Source organism: Jaculus jaculus, chromosome 7 (genome assembly GCF_020740685.1).
Source record: "Jaculus jaculus isolate mJacJac1 chromosome 7, mJacJac1.mat.Y.cur, whole genome shotgun sequence".
NCBI classification, from domain to species: domain Eukaryota; kingdom Metazoa; phylum Chordata; class Mammalia; order Rodentia; family Dipodidae; genus Jaculus; species Jaculus jaculus.
Genome location: NC_059108.1, coordinates 137,548,029 through 137,564,084, shown reverse-complemented (window position 1 = coordinate 137,564,084; position 16,056 = coordinate 137,548,029). Strand labels below are relative to the sequence as shown.

Genomic DNA, 16,056 nt, shown 5'->3' with positions numbered 1-16,056 from the left:
CTAGAATTGTTGGACTTGAAGCTACAGGGTTTGATGTTTGCCCTGGTTCTTTTAAATCTTGTATTGGTTGAATATTTCCTTGCTATGCCAAATACCATCTTTTGTAGTATGAATGCTTATTCTGTGTCATTATGGGTTTTTTGAGACTATTTTTTGGTATTATGGCTCAGTCAAAAGATCCTGGACTATGGTAGATATTTGAACATCATTGGGAAGTTGGACTGAATGCATTGTATTTTACATCATGTATGGATATCAGTTTATGGGGGCCATGGGCGGAAAGTGGTGTTTTGATTCAGTTGCCCCCCATAAACTTAGGTGTTCTGGATGCTAGGTTCTCCAGGTGATGGCAATTGGAAATTAAAGCCTCCTGGAGGGAGTGTATTGTTGAGGGTGGGCTTATGGGTATTATAGCAAGTTTCCCCTTGCCAGTGTTTGGTAAACTCTCCTGTTGCTGTTGTCCACCTTATGTTGGCCAGGGGGTGATGTCCACCCTCTGCTCATGCCATCATTTTCCCCTGCCATCATGTCTTCCCCTCAAGTCTGTAAGCCAAAATAAACCTCTTTTTACCAGAAGCTGCTCTTGGTTGGGTGATTTGTAACAGCAACGTGAACCTGACTGCAACAACCATACCCTCAACATCTTCACATATCTGCCTTCTACCTTACCCCAAGACTTAGCTCAGCATTCTTCAAATATGGTAGCTGAAATATGTATTTCAATTGAGGTCAACCCTATATTAAGTTTCCTGGAACTACATGCAGTTTTCAGCAGGACTACTGAACTCAAGGCTGTGCAATGTGTCTTGTCTTTGAACTCGGTCCTAGCAAAAATAGAGAACTTAGTAAGCTGTTGAAAAATGTCTTGTAAAACTTATGTTGTTATAGATAGGGCACCTTCTTCAGAGAAAGAATTCTAATATTTCTTATTTTTACCATTTTTTTCAGCATGTCAATTCCTAACCAGATATAGTTCTTTTGGCCATCCATGGACCCAAGAAATGATTAACTCATTTTTCTCACAAGCTCCCTAAGCACATGTTTCTCTTGAAGGTGCCCCCATCTCAGTTTCTTTCTAAAGATTTAAAAAATCCATTTATTTATTTGCAAGCAGAGAGAGAGAAAGAGAGAGGGGGGGGGGGAGGGAGAGAGAATGGTCACACCAGGGTCTCTAGCTGCTGCTAACAAACTCCAAAATATATATAACTTTGTGCGTTTAGCTTTATATGAGTACTAGGGAGTTGAACCTGGATTGGTTGGCTTTGCAGGCAAGCATCTTTACCACTGGGAAATCTCCCCAGCCCCCATCTCAATCTCTTCAAATAACTTATTTCCATTCATGACTACTGGTATCAATAGTTGATAAAGAAAAAAAAAAGTGTTCTCTCCTTTCCTCCACAATGATTATAGAAAATGTGATACTCTCATCAATTTTTAAACATTTATTTATTTATTTATTTATTTATTTGAGAGAGAGAGAGAAAATGAGCATGCCAGGGCTTCCAGCCACTGCAAATGAATTCCAGATGCATGCGCCACCTTGTGCCTCTGGCTTACTGAGGTCCTTTAATGCCTTAACTGCTAAGCCACTTCTCTAGCCCTCTCATCAATTTTTAGTTAGATTATTAAATTACTTCAGGGGAGATGTCTACTGAATATGGTGATCATCTACTTAGTCACCATTAGAATGGATATGATTTTAAAATGTGTTAGAAGTATTAATGTATAACAATACCATAGCAAAATAGAGCTTGCAGCCCTATGCTAGGCTAGTACTTGTTTTCAAAATTCTCAAACTTGTTTCCTCATTTTTCCAAGTGTTACCCTCTCTTGCCAACCAGGCCTGGTTTCATCTTCAGCTGCAAATGTAATTTTAAGTAGAGCTCCAGTGAGACTACTTGCTGAACATGTCAAACACTCAGACATTTGCCATATGCTGTTATGGAAACTGCACTGACTTCTAGCAATTTGTGTGCAACTAGATAGCACCGATTTAGTTGATACTGAAGCAGCTATACTGGGAAATCATGTTTTAAATGTTTCATTTGGATCTAGACCTCTGATGAACTAATAAGAGTATGTACTGTGTTTATGTAATTTTGGAGAAAATGAAATTTACAGGTGAAAAATATATTCCCACATTTTGTGATTTCTAGAAAATGTATGGGCCATGAAGTTGAAGTTTATACTGTGACAATACAGTGGACAAGGACAGAGAATGAGGCAACAAGGCAGATTTGGGCTTTAATGCTGATTTAATCACTCTATAAGTTTACTTTCTTCAGTAGTAGAGGAGAAGAAAATAGCAAAGCCAAACTGACAGGGCTGTTGTAATGGTGAAGTTCTGGTATCACGTAAGGCACACTACATCTAGTATCATTGGCTCCTGTTGCCTAAACCTTATAAAGGAGAAATGGGTAATCTGGAGTATACAGGAGCTGACGGGAATGTTGGAAGATGACTTAAAAACTGCCATACAAGACAGAAAGGTGACCATTGTAGTCAATAATCCCAATGCACAGAAAGCAAAAGCAAAAAGGAGCAGGGCCATGGGAAGTCATCTTCACAGGAGAAACAGCAACACTAAGTTACAGTTTCGTGAGTTTTTGTTGGGATAAAGGAGCTGTAGTATTTGCTGGAAGTATGCTAAGGACTTATGGAACTGAGCAATATCTTTCTATCCATGGACTATTATGTTCAGCCACATTTACAGAAAGAAAGTGGTTTCTTATAAATTAGTATATTTAGCTCTAACAAGTGAACACATACAGTGTAATGAATATTCATAAATATTAAAGTTTGTAAGAGTATATAGAAAGCCACCATAGGGCCTTTTTGGGGGGTAACTGACTTGGATGTATATTTGAGTACAGACTAGGTCAGTGTTCTTCACTGATGACAATGTTCACTGAATTGAAAATCTATTTCCTTTCCTAGGTGCCTGGACATCAACAGTGCAGGAATAGCTGAAAGAATACAGACTTAAAACAGTTAATGTTCCATGATGGAAAATGGATGCCAAGACCGTTACCTTGAAGCCTTTGAATCTGAACTTGGTATCGTCCCTGTGCTGCTGAAGAGAATCTCTGTGAATCCTGAATCTAGAGTATCTCCCGTCAGGTCTCTCAGTTGAATTACAGGAGTCCTGGAAAAGCAATGAAAGGTCTAAACTGGGCAATGAAAGCAAAATTAGTGCTTGAAATGAGAAGAAGCACATATTGATATGTTGAAAATCAGTATTATGCATATGTAAATATATTAGAAAAAAACAGGCCACCAAGGAGATAGAAGAAAATGATTCCTGTGTACACTAGCAAAGGTAAACAAGAAGACTGATCCTGGTCACTGAGATTGCTTTTAGAACTAGTCCCCACGTCAGACCAAATGGCATCTAGAGGGGCAAAGGAAGAAGGCTGAAGTAACAATGAGCTGTTCAGTGGTGGTCATGAAGGACACGCTGGCTGCTGTGTACTAACCATCACTAGTACTTGGTACCCCAATATTCTTTAAAGAAAAGGTACCTTTAAACCCATGCCCATTTATTTTAGTTATCCGTAAACAACTTCCTATCCTTCATTTATTTATTTATTTGTAAACAGAGAGACATAGACAGAAGACAAAAAGATAAAATAGACATGCTAGGGTTTCCAGACACTATAAACAAACTCCAGATGCATGTGCCACTGTGTATCTGGCTTTACATGAGCACTGGGAAATCAAACTCTGGTTGTTAGGCTTTGCAGGCAAACACCTTAGCTGCTGAACCATCTATCCAGCCCCCCAATATACTATCTTTTCAAGATTATCTCACATGGGTTTTTAAGCTTAAGGGTATCTTTGTTTTTTGTTTGTTTGTTTTTCAAGGTAGGGTCTCACTCTAGCCCAGGCTGACCTGGAATTCACTATGGAGTTTCAGGGTGGCCTCGAACTCATGGCGATCCTCCTACCTCTGCCTCCCGAGTACTGGGATTAAAGGCGTGCACCACCACGCCCGGCTAAGGGTATCTTTAAGTCTCCAAAACCATAAGAAAATCCAGAACCACAAACTCCCACATCCTTCCTTCCTTTGTTTTGTTTTGTTTTGTTTTGTTTTGTTTTTCCAGGTAGGGTCTCACTCTAGTCCAGGCTGACCTAGAATTCACTATGGAGTCTCAGGGTGGCTTCAAACTCACGGTGATCCTCCTACTTCTGCCTCCCTAGTGCTGGGATTAAAGGTGTGTGCCAACACACCCAGCTTTTCCTTTCTTTTTTTATCCTGTTTGCAAGAGTTCAGCTTCCAGGATATGTCAGCTCTACCTTGGATCTCATACAAAAATATTTAGTTACTAGACCAGCAAAAAATACTTATGGTATGGTGATCTTAAAGATAAACATATTAAGCTGGGCGTGGTGGTGCACGCCTTTAATCCCAGCACTTGGGAAGCAGAGGTAGGAGGATCGCCATGAGTTTGAGGCCACCCTGAGATTCCATAGTGAATTCCAGGTCCGCCTGGGCTAGTGAGAGACCATACCTTGAAAAACCAAAAAAAAAAAAAAAAAAAAAGATAAACATATTATTTGAGAAGCACAGTGTATCACTGCTTTCAATAATCAATATGCTATTATTTGGCTATATTTCCCAACCAATGGTATTCCCAAATAATGTAAGGTTGAATGACAACCTAAATATAGCATGTGATATTTTTAGCTATTTTTGAGATGTATTTGAAATAGGTTATGTTTTCAGTGGGAACATCCCCCTCCACTCTGCCCACAGTTAGCTTTAGCCCTTTATCCATATCTGATATGGGGATCAAGTTGACACTGTGATAAACATTAGATTGCTAAGCTGGTGCATGAGATTTGTATCCCCAAGGCAGGTGTGAAGAGTTCTCTGGACAGGATGGCAGAGTCATTTGCTTTGAATCTGCCCTCTGTGAGGAGCTTAATGAAAATCACTGGCTGTGAATGCACTCTTGTCATGAATTGACATCATAATGAAGTGCTGTGTGGTTACAGCGCATCCATACACAGGATGGGATGCGTCATCATGAAGACTTGAATTCATATGCCACAATGGAGACATAACCATGAACTATCATGTCTCCAAAATAAAGAGTACCTTCACAGTTTATAAAGAAAAATATAATTCCTAAGTTGAAATTTATATCTATTCTCACTGGAAAATGTAACTACCTTTAATTCTTAGGTTTTCCTAAATTATTGTTACAGCTTTAGGGGGAAAGTTAATTTCTAGGAGTAAGATAAAAATCTCTATTTTCCTATATACAAGTGCTGCTATTTTTAGCTCTGACTTTCCAAATGTTAACAAACTCTGATAAGATGAAGGTCCACAGTGCTTTTTGGTTTTCCCTCTCTTGCTTCACATTTCCTTGCCCATCAGAAAGATGTCAGATAAAAATAATGATAGAAACAAGCCAACTTTTCCTCACTCTCAAGTCTTTGAAACCTTCTAGTAGGCTCAGTTTCTCAGGCACGGACTCCAGATGGTCCAAGGCCACACGGTTACTCTGGGAAACAGAAAACAAAAATAGAACCATAAGGAAATCAGCCACAAAAATTGATTAATATTCTCAGAATGTAAACATTGAAAATGAGACACACAACTGATATAAGGAGATCAAACTACAGATTTGGGGAATCAAGCAAAATTAAATATTGCCAACATTTTTAAACCTAAAAGAATTATTTCCTTTCAAAAAATATATGAGATGCATTTCCAAGAGTGACTCATGTAAAAAGACTGCTTGGAAAATAATTGCTTTCAACTGATATGCTATGAAAGTTTCTATAGAGCATTTCATATTCATATTAATTTACAAACTTGCTTCAGTGAGCACCAGAAATAAACCACAAGGTAATACTATAAAAAAGGTGAACTTGCAGTTACTTATCTGTAGAGTTTATTAGACATTCTCAAACACTGCCATTAAGAAGAAGAGAGGTCTCAACAATTACTTTAGCTAAAAGGAAATGGGGAGCAGTTTTCAAAAGACAGAAGAAATACCTGAAATTAAACATTTGTGATAGGGGCACCAGATTCAGTCAATTATAAATCAATAACTTGTCATGCAATCTTCAATTAACGTATCCTTTTACCATGGCCAATATAAACATTAAAAGGGAGTGATCTGGAAATTATGCCAAAGCGCGCGCGCACGCACACACACACACACACACACACACACACACATATATAGGCATATACATATATATATGAAGAGTTTAAGTAGTGGAGTGGTCTTGGGTTGAAGAACATACAATGTATAGTAGAAGAAACTGGGTTATCAGTCTAGAATACATTACAAGATAAACAAGACATATTAACCTGGTAACTCAGCTTTTAAAATTTAAAATGAATTTTAATTTTCAGTGAAGTAAAGGACAAACCTTTTGGTTTCTACATGGGAACAAAGTGAAGTATCCAGCCAGACCCAGGGCATAAATATGCCAAGTTGTCGAGAAGTTAGCAGCTACCCACATTTTATGTATTCACTGGTATCACCCACATGAACTTTGGGCAGGGAGTGTGTCACTTCTGGACTGAGTCATTCAGAATTTGTGAGCTCCCTCTTATCTCAACTCTTGCTGTGAGAAGTTCAGAGGTCACATACTCTGGATGCTGGAAGACCAAGGAAAGCTGCCTACCACCACATTGGACTTCATGTGAGACAACAATCTCTATTTTGTGAAGGTACAAGCTTTATGGGATTCTTATTTGCCAGCACATAGCACAGTATTATTAAAAGTGATATCTATGCTAAGAATTACATAATTGTGGTGTAGGAATCATGTGGTCAGATGGCTTCTCATTGATTAGGTAGGTCTGACACATTCCGGGAGAGGAGCTCAGCGCTCCCACCTAAGCTCACTCCTGTCCACAGATACTGTGGTTTGCTTGGCATCTCCAATACAGAGCTTCACAGAGGCACATTTCCCAGAGCATGTGCTTCATGTATCCCACAGACTTTGGGTGCAGGAAGGGATGGAAATAAGAAAGCTAATGCCATCTTGGTTCCAGATCTTCCAGTTCACTCACTCTACCCATTCCTTCACTAACTGTACCAATCCATCCCATCAGAAGCCTATGGGATTCTAATTGCTTTCCATTGCTATTCTCTCAACAGGCACTTAGGTTTCTCCTTTTCTGTTCTGAGGTACTCTAGCACGTTGCAGTGTTTTCTAGATTTGACATATGAAAATCAGTGTTTTGATTTCTCCATAGGCTTATTTCCATAATGTGATTCTATGGAGAACAGCAGAAACATCTTTGCCATTTTAAATAGAAAGCTGTGTGTGCTGCTGGAAGTTTATAAAGTCTTCCTTCTCATGGCCTATTTAAAGGATTTAGTATTTTGTTCCTTCTGCTTAACATTTATATTATTGTTAGTCTTTCTGATGCATGTCCTCACTGAGAGACTACCATGCATTTTAAATGGCTTCATTTAATTTTTCCATGGTAGGAAAAATTCATCAAAATGACATGTTTCTTAATATAGGGCATAACAGGGAGGTTTAGGAAAGCAGGTAGTTTTTTGGTCACCATGTAGGCTATATTTATTTAAGTAATAAAATTACAGATTTTCTACAGAATCTATTGGCCCTTAAACTATAATGTACTAAGCAATGACCTGATGGTTCCAAGGCAGAGCTTTGTGCATTGAGTAAAAACCTTCACCAAAAGCAGAATCTAACAGTGTAAAATTTTATTTCCTTTTCATTTACCATCATTTTTCTCATTTGGCAGTGATCTTTTGAACTTAGGTTAAGTATGTTAAACTCATCTTGTTCTCAAAATAAGCAAATTATCTCTTTCCCCACAATAAAACTTAGTAATTTTGCTTAAAAATTTTAATCAATCAAGTGACTATGGGAGGCCATCCTTTCTCTGCTTGCATGTGCTCACAATGGCTTATGAGGATGATTCGATTGTAGCCACATTTTTGTCAGTGGTTCTTGAAAACTCCTTCGTGCTTTATTAAATAGCACAGTTAATTTTGTATTCTCCCCCCTCACCCCTGTCTCCATTAATTATCTTCACACTACGCTTTATGCTTTTGTAGTGTGTGAGTGGAGACCATGAGTATACTAGGCAAGTACTCTATCTCTGAGGCACACTTGTGCCCTGCTGGGCTTTATGCTTCATTTATATATCATGTCTAAACCTCTTCCTGAATATCAGAAATACTCTGACATACAGGCCTTTCCTTTCATCCTTATATTCTGTTCCAGAGGTTTACAATAAATGTGTATCTGAAATATAATAGAAAGATCTATAAGACCTAGACAACACTGTTTTCCTTTCTGTGGGAACTTTTAGCTCGCTGGGGGAGAATAATGCATATGCAAAGGGTGCAAGAATTATGCAATGGGAGAAAAGGAACTGCATGGAGCCTAAGAAATACCACGCTCAGGCACCTCTGCGACAGGAAGATGTGCAGTAATGAAGGCAATGAGGCCGAGCATGCAGGACCCTCGCTCAGGTCTTATAATAAGATTTCATGATTAGGTGATATTTTAGGAGGTATGTTTACCTCCATTTACTTTCTCCCAGCTTAAAAAAAAAAGATTCTGGCATCAAGATTTAAGAATATACATAATAATTTCACTCCTTTTTTTCTTTTTAAATGTAAGATTGGCTGGACTTCTGTGATCAGAGTCTTAATCAGAACTACATGTCATTTAAAGTCCACTCCCCCACCCCAAAGTAGAAGTGTATAGGTAGGATTCATAGGCAGACATCCTTTTAAAAAATTATTGTATTTTATTTATTTGTGAGCAGATACAGGGAAGAGAAAATGGTGCACCAGAGCCTCCATCCACTGCAAATGAACTCCAGAGGCATGCACTGCTCTGTGAGTCTCACTTCACGTGGGTACTGGGGATCAAATCAGGGTCATTAGGCTTTCAGGCAAGTGCCTTAACTGCTAAGCAAACTCCCCAACCCCAGACAAACATTCTTAAATAAGGAACTTGCTTGGTTTCAAAGACTCCATGTATATCATGTTAATTCCCAAGGTAAAGTACCACTTGTAGAGTCAGGGAAACTTCATTTTTTTTTAATTTGGTTAAGATTTTCTGGGTTCTGTTACCCAATATCTAAAAGGGTACAGGTAAGTCCCAACTATTACAATTAAGTGAACAAGTTTTCAAGTACATTTCAGTAAATGGCATTAGCAAATGACAATGGTGCCTAATTTGCCTATAATTTTACATAATTCTCTAAAATAAATGCATGGTCACAAAAGGTTTCAAAAATGTTCCTCACAGAGCATAGTGTCACATACCTGTAACCAAAACACTCAAGAGGAGGCAGGAGGATCACAAGATCAAAGTCATCCTGGGCTACCTGGAGAGTCCTTGTTTTGAAAATTTTTTAAACAAGGTTTCTCTTTTGAATATTACAAGATAAGAAATCTCATATTGAATTTGGAAACAAGGGAAAATTCCCTGAGGAGCCTCCATCAGGAAACAGTGCATTACATATATATCTCAGTGGCTCAGAGAGATCTACGTTCAGGGGCCTCCAAGCACTGTCTAGAAATGTAATGAAAGACCAAGCCACAAAACAACTTACAAGTGAATTATATTTTAATCTACTTGATTTTAATCTAGTTCTTGTGTTTCATACTCCCGTATGAGGTATAGCTATTTTTACTTTATCATATTTATAAAGGTCACTAAGGGTGTCAGGGTATAAATGTCCACAGTCACCTTGCAAATTGGAGCAGTCTGAATGAAGAAATTGAAGTGTTTTCATTAAGAAAAATACTTGCAAGGCAAACCAAGCTAGTTTGGAGAGGATCTGGAAGCTATAGTCGTGACTGCTTCCTGAACACTCAAGTCTCTCTAGCTGTGAACACTCAGCACTTGTATGCCACGTCCTCAGTGGCATGTTTCTGTTGGAGAATTTTACAGGAAAACATGAGGAGTTGCACATGGTCATGACCAGAGAGACCCTCGTGCCCAGGACCACCTCTGAGAGCCAGTGGTTTATCATCCGTGGACCACGCTGGCTCATACAAGTTGCCTCAATTAAATTCTGGCCAAATGAAGGCAAAGGCAGAGTTGCCATGGTCTACTAAACACATGGACCTCAATCTCCAGTGAAAACCCAGGCTAAAAGTTTGCTGTTTAACTTATTTTCTCCAATTAAGGGCATGATCAAGCGGCAGAAGGAGCAGTGAAGCTTAGAACATCTGTCAAAAGGACTGTGGTCTGTGTATTTAGAGATGTGTTCAGATATCTTAGAATGCCTGTCGACAGGGCCCTGTGGCATATGAACTTATACATGTGTTCTGGAATCTTAAAACACCTGTCGGCAAGACCCTGTGGCATATGAACTTCAGATGTGTTCAGGTATCTGTCAACATGAACAAAAAATCAGCTGCCAGTATTATGATTCCAGAATTTCAACACATATCAAACTCCCATGGAGCTGAAAAGGTTGGACTATTCTACAGTTTTCCTTGGTTTCCAATTAGAAGGAAATTGAATGACAATGTAAGTGGCAGCAATTAGTAATTGAAGAGGGGAATGTATTGCAGATCTTAGATCCTGTCTCCTGTATAGACAACTTAAGGAAGGAATTTAATCACGGGTATATGTTACTACACATACTTAAAAAATCTCTTGGTGGTCGGGTGTGGTGGCGCACGCCTTGAATCCCAGCACTCGGGAGGCAAAGGTAGGAGGATCGCCATGAGTTCCAGGTCACCCTGAGAATACAGAGTGAATTCCAGGTCAGCCTGAGCTAGAGTGAGGCCCTACCTCAAAAAAAAAAAAAAAAAAAAAATTTGTGTACTCACACCTCTTTGTAAAAACATATGTGCGTGTATTTTCTTAACATATAATAAATGTAATTTTCTTACAGTGCTCTGGAAATCATATGTATTTTCAAGTCTAGATAATAAATAAAGAAGAATTTGTCTTTTACTTTTAAAAATAAGTGTGTATATTTCTGGCACAATGCACATGTTAAATAAACAAGGTTATGAGGCAATTTATTTGGGTTCAAAAATGCAATTCTATTTCATTTGGAAAGAAATCCACTGCAAACCTTTCCTGAAAAATGGCTGGAAGGTGGTGAAAGGACCTGAGTAAACATTTCAAGGAGAGGAAGGGTGAGATCATGAAAAGGACAGACTGTGTGCCTTTCACTGGTAGTGACTCAAGCCAGCACAGCTGTACTGGCTTTCAATGGCCCTGTTTTCACCCAAACTGTCTCAGCCGCTCTCTGGAACCAAACCAAACAGTAGCTGAGAATAGGCCTGCAAAATCCCATGCTGTTGATGTACATACTTCAAGACTCCCAGTAAGGACAGCTGTGTGGGTTCCTTCAAATACCGGGAGTCTCCTATTTATACACTGTGTACTTGAAGAAAGGTCTAGACATCAGACACCTACTTCGAAGGGTTTCCGCATGCCTTGGAGTTAGAGAGGCTTGTCATGTAAAGAAGCCCACATGGCACCATGACTTCACAGTGCAACTGGGCTAAAATGTAGAAGAATATTTTGTAACAAAAAATTATATTTATCTTCATAGAACATTCTAGCCCATGTGATAGACCAGCTTCTTTAAAAAGCTGTATTACTTGAGATGACACAGAATATCTTCACTGGAAAATTTTGGTACAAAAGGTTTTCTAAGTATTTTCTAACACTTATTCACAATACATTTTGTAAAAACAATATGTATGTATGTATGTATGTATGTATGTATGTATGTATGTATGTATGTATATATATTACTGGCAAGGAGAAAAACAAAGGGAGAAAGAGAAGAGAATAGGTGTGCCAGGGCCTCTTGTTGCTGCAAATCCAGGGGCCACTTTGTGCACCTGGCTTTCCAGGTACTGGGGAGTCAAACGCAGACCAGCATGCTTTGTAAGTATGCCTCTTTAACCACTGAGCCTTTTCTCTAGCCCCATTATTATTATTTTTTGTAGGAGAGGAATTATTTCGAACAGAATCTCTTCAGATTGTTCTCAGATGTTGTTTGAGAGACTGGAAGCCCCACAACCCTAATAATGAGAAGACCTTGTAGAGTTTGGAAGTTTGATCGTATTTAACTTTATGTATTTGTTGGGTAGTTGTGGGGATGGCAACCAGGGTCTTGCACATGCTAGATAAGTATTTTGTTACTCAGCCACTCCCCACCCCCTGAATGAGAGAAGTTTGGGAGCTTTAAGGATTTATTGGACTATTATTCACCTTTTGTGCTCTAGGTTGTGTCCACAAAGGGTATAAGTTTTCCTTTTAGTAGGTTGAGATCTGATTTGTGGGTGTATTGGTATGTGGATGTGTATGTTAGGTGTGGTGTGTGGAGAATATACATACATATTTTACACACACACACACACACACACACACACAAACACACACACAGGTTGAGATCTGATTTGTGAGTGTATTGGTGTGCGGATATGTGTGTTAGGTGTGGTGTGTGGAGAATATACATACATATTATACACACACACACACACACACACACACACACACGGGAGATGTGTGTGACCAATGTACACATGTGGAGACTAGAGGAGAACCTGGAGCTTCAGTATTCCAGACTTGCTGGCCAACAAGCTCCAGCAATTCTTTAGTCTTCTCTTCCCACAGGACTAGCATTACAGGCAGCCATGTGTGGCCAAGCCGAGCTTTCTATGTGGGTGCTGGGACAGACCATGCTAGGTCAGGCCCTTTCAGTCTACATGCCTGTGTGGAAGGTGCTCTTACCCACGGAGCCATTTCCCTGGTTCTTAGCTGTGATTTATTTTTTTTTTTTAATTTTAAAAGGCTATAAAGAGTATATGTGTGGGGTGGGGAAGAGGAAGAGGAAGGTTTTTAAAAGAATAGAAAACTGAGTAAAAAATTTAGGGATTATTTACCTAAGAACACCAGTGGGGTTGAGAATCTTCACATTTATGGCAGAAAGTAAAGCTAATGACCATGTAAAACAAACAGAGAGAAATTTTTGTCTTCCTGGGTATTTGCTCCATCAAATTGTCAACTCAAAATATTTGTCATTTGATATTTTTAGAAAAGATGCTCCCAAAAGCAGGCAAAGGGCTTTGTACATTCTCCACTTTATACATGGCCCAAGAACAACAAAAATAACCAATAAATGGTTCCATAATTTTCCCCTTATCTAAATCCTGAGTTTCTATTTCCATTACCACAAACTATTCCATATGTTGGCTTCTAGGCCATCATGACTTTGTGTATCAAGGCCCATCTGTCTGGAATGCTCTATGCACACAGTTTTATTGAGCTCTGATTCTTCTGTAGGAGTCACCATCTCTTCTCACATGATATTTAAAAGCAGGGCCCTTGAGCCACCTGCCAGAGTTTACAAACTGGTTTAGTCATTCACTTACTGAGTCCTTAGGGAAGTTCCTGATTCCTGGGAATAGTTGAGATTATTTCCTCATTTATAATGAGAATTATAATAATAGCTAGCATGGAGAGGTATTGTAAGTATCAAATCTATTAACATATACAAAGAACTTGGAGTAAATCCGGCCATAGTAAAGGGTCAATGAACACAAGCTATTGGTTACAATGATAATAATACATAGTACTTACTATTCCAAGGAGTTTTTTTTTAATTGGTGAGTTAATTGCACAACTGATTCCTATACACACACACATATATTTTTATTATTACACATGCAATTATTTCATATTGACACATTTAACCTGTCTCCAGTAGGCTGCAAATTCTGTCGAGGCAGGACTACATATTCTTCCACTATACTTTTCGTGCTGAGTAACTGTAACATACCCAATATATTTCAGTCTTCAGAAAAAGAAAAAAAAAAAACCTTGTGATGAAGATGAATGAATAAAGATATTTGGAACTTAGGAATATTGGTAGAAATATACAGCACAATTCTTTTTCAAATAAAAAATTGAGAACATTTGGAAGGATAGAAAATGTTTCTAAACAGATTCAAATCTAAAGAAACAACCTAAAATAAAATATCCAGAAGAAAATAAAGGGACAACAATGCCAAGCTGAACACTCTGGACTGAGCTAAAGGGAGGAGTGCAGAGTAGTCCTCTAGGTGCCTGTGCAGGAAGACCGCAAAGGAAGGGCACACTGTCAGGAGACACCTGCTTCCTGTGCATGAGCACACAGGGGTTTGACATGCTGGGCTGTTAGGGGACATCTGTATCAGGCAGGGACTGAGAAGTGCTGGCTTTTCCTGCCAGGCTTCATCCCAGGGTCCCATCAAGTAGGCAGTCATATTTGTCATGTCCACAGTTAACATGAACCCGAGAGTCCTGATGCAGAACTCTGATAGGAAATGATAATTGTTCTGGCCAGACTAATTTACTTAAAAGCACCTAGGTGAAGTAAACATAGCTAATCTCTGTTTCCATATAAAAGAGTATTTTCTTTTTAAAAGGTGTTCTGTGCTCTCAAACAGAATGACAAAACAAATTAATCATCTTCCATTACTCCACACGCAGCACCTGGATGTTGAAAGTGCATGTGAACAGTTAATCCCATGATATGTATGAGTTTCTGGTGACGGGCAGATCAGATCTAAATAGAAATCAGGCAAGGCATTTTATTTTACCATTGTGGCTTTGAGACTTAATTCAAAACTAACTGAGATAAATTTTGTCTTTATGTTTAAAGTTTGGTTTCTTAATTAGTCCCTTTTGCACACTCAGAAACACTTGGAATTTGTAGTATTCTCTTAGTGATTGGCACCATGTAGAGGTACTCTCCTGGTGATTGGAACCATGTGGACAGAAGGAATCCTCACTGCTTCATGCTTGGTTCAAAGAAGTAATAATTTGCTTTTAGAATAATGTATCATGGCAGTCGTTGCATCTCAACAACTAGCGAGAAAAGGGGTCATTAGCATGTGTCAGACGTTCTGTTGAGCTAGCAACCCAATCAAGAGGTAAGGTTCTGATACAGCTAGGTGTTGAAATTTCAAACACTGGCAGAGAAAGGTATATCATGAAAGCCTGTGGGCAAAGTATAGACTTCTTCATAATTTGGTGGCCAAATTCTTCTTACATCTGCCCTATCCATTTGTTTTCCTGAAACTGCAATTGCTAAAAACTTACATTCTTCTTTACAGATGAAAATTATGATTTCCTTCAAATAGACAACAATGAAATTCTGTGACCTGGTAGTTGGTATGCAAAGAGGCTGGTCTTGACAAAATAATTTGAAATTTTGAATTTAGGGCCCCTTCCCTACTTCATTTTAACATATTCAACTATAATGAACAAGTCCTACAGCCTTTACTAGACACAGTAAAAATGAGAAGTAGCCAAAACCACTTCTTTAAAGTGTGCTATGAAAACTCTTATGAAAGCTTCCAAAAATATGGGAATTAGCATTTGACAGAAACTTATCACACATAGACACTGACTAGGACATTGTCTAACCATTACTCAACAAGCACTTATTAAACACTGACGATGGCAAATCAAGTCTATTGTAGCACCACATACAAGCTTCACTCTGCTAAAGCTGATTAGATTTAATTTACATTGTTCCTGTGGTCCTTGAATGAAAGGAATTGTGAAGGCCATAGAAAAATAGGAAAAGTACATATATGTATACATGTTCATTCACTTTCTTTTCCTATTAACTTGACAATTTTTTTTAATTTTTAAAATTTTTTTATTAATTAGTTTTGTATTCAGCAAATACAGTCAATTTGGTACCATTATTAGGCTCATCCGTGATGTACCCCCTCCCCTTGGCCCCTCCTTGTTGAAGTATATGAGTCATGCATTGTGGAGTTAGCCCACAGTTATGGGTAGGATAAATGTCTCTGCATATCATGACCCAACATATGACTCTGACATTCTTTCCACACCTCTTCCGCAAAATTTCCCTGAGCCATGTTGGGTTCATTTTTGGTCTGCTTCAGTGATGCGGTGCTGGGGGCCTCTGGGTCTCTGGCTCTCTGATTTGGTAGGAGTTGATTTTTCTCTGTGTTGATCTTCACCCCTGTGAAAACAGCACCCTTGCTCGTTTCGCCAAATGTTCTTAGTTTCAGCCGGGGCCCTTTTGAGGTATGA

The 16,056-nt window shown here is 38.8% G+C and overlaps 1 protein-coding gene across 1 annotated transcript in view; it reads right to left on the bottom strand.

The window, feature by feature from the left end:
• Cep128 (centrosomal protein 128) overlaps nucleotides 1-16,056 on the bottom strand; it is a 363,113-nt gene that overhangs the window by 17,098 nt on the left and 329,959 nt on the right. Inside the window, exons 23-24 of the mRNA XM_004649677.2 lie at nucleotides 5,433-5,510; nucleotides 3,032-3,145 (exon numbers count right to left, since the gene is read on the bottom strand). Of these exons, the coding sequence (XP_004649734.2) occupies nucleotides 3,032-3,145; nucleotides 5,433-5,510 (192 nt within the window). The remainder of the gene's footprint in view (nucleotides 1-3,031; nucleotides 3,146-5,432; nucleotides 5,511-16,056) is intronic.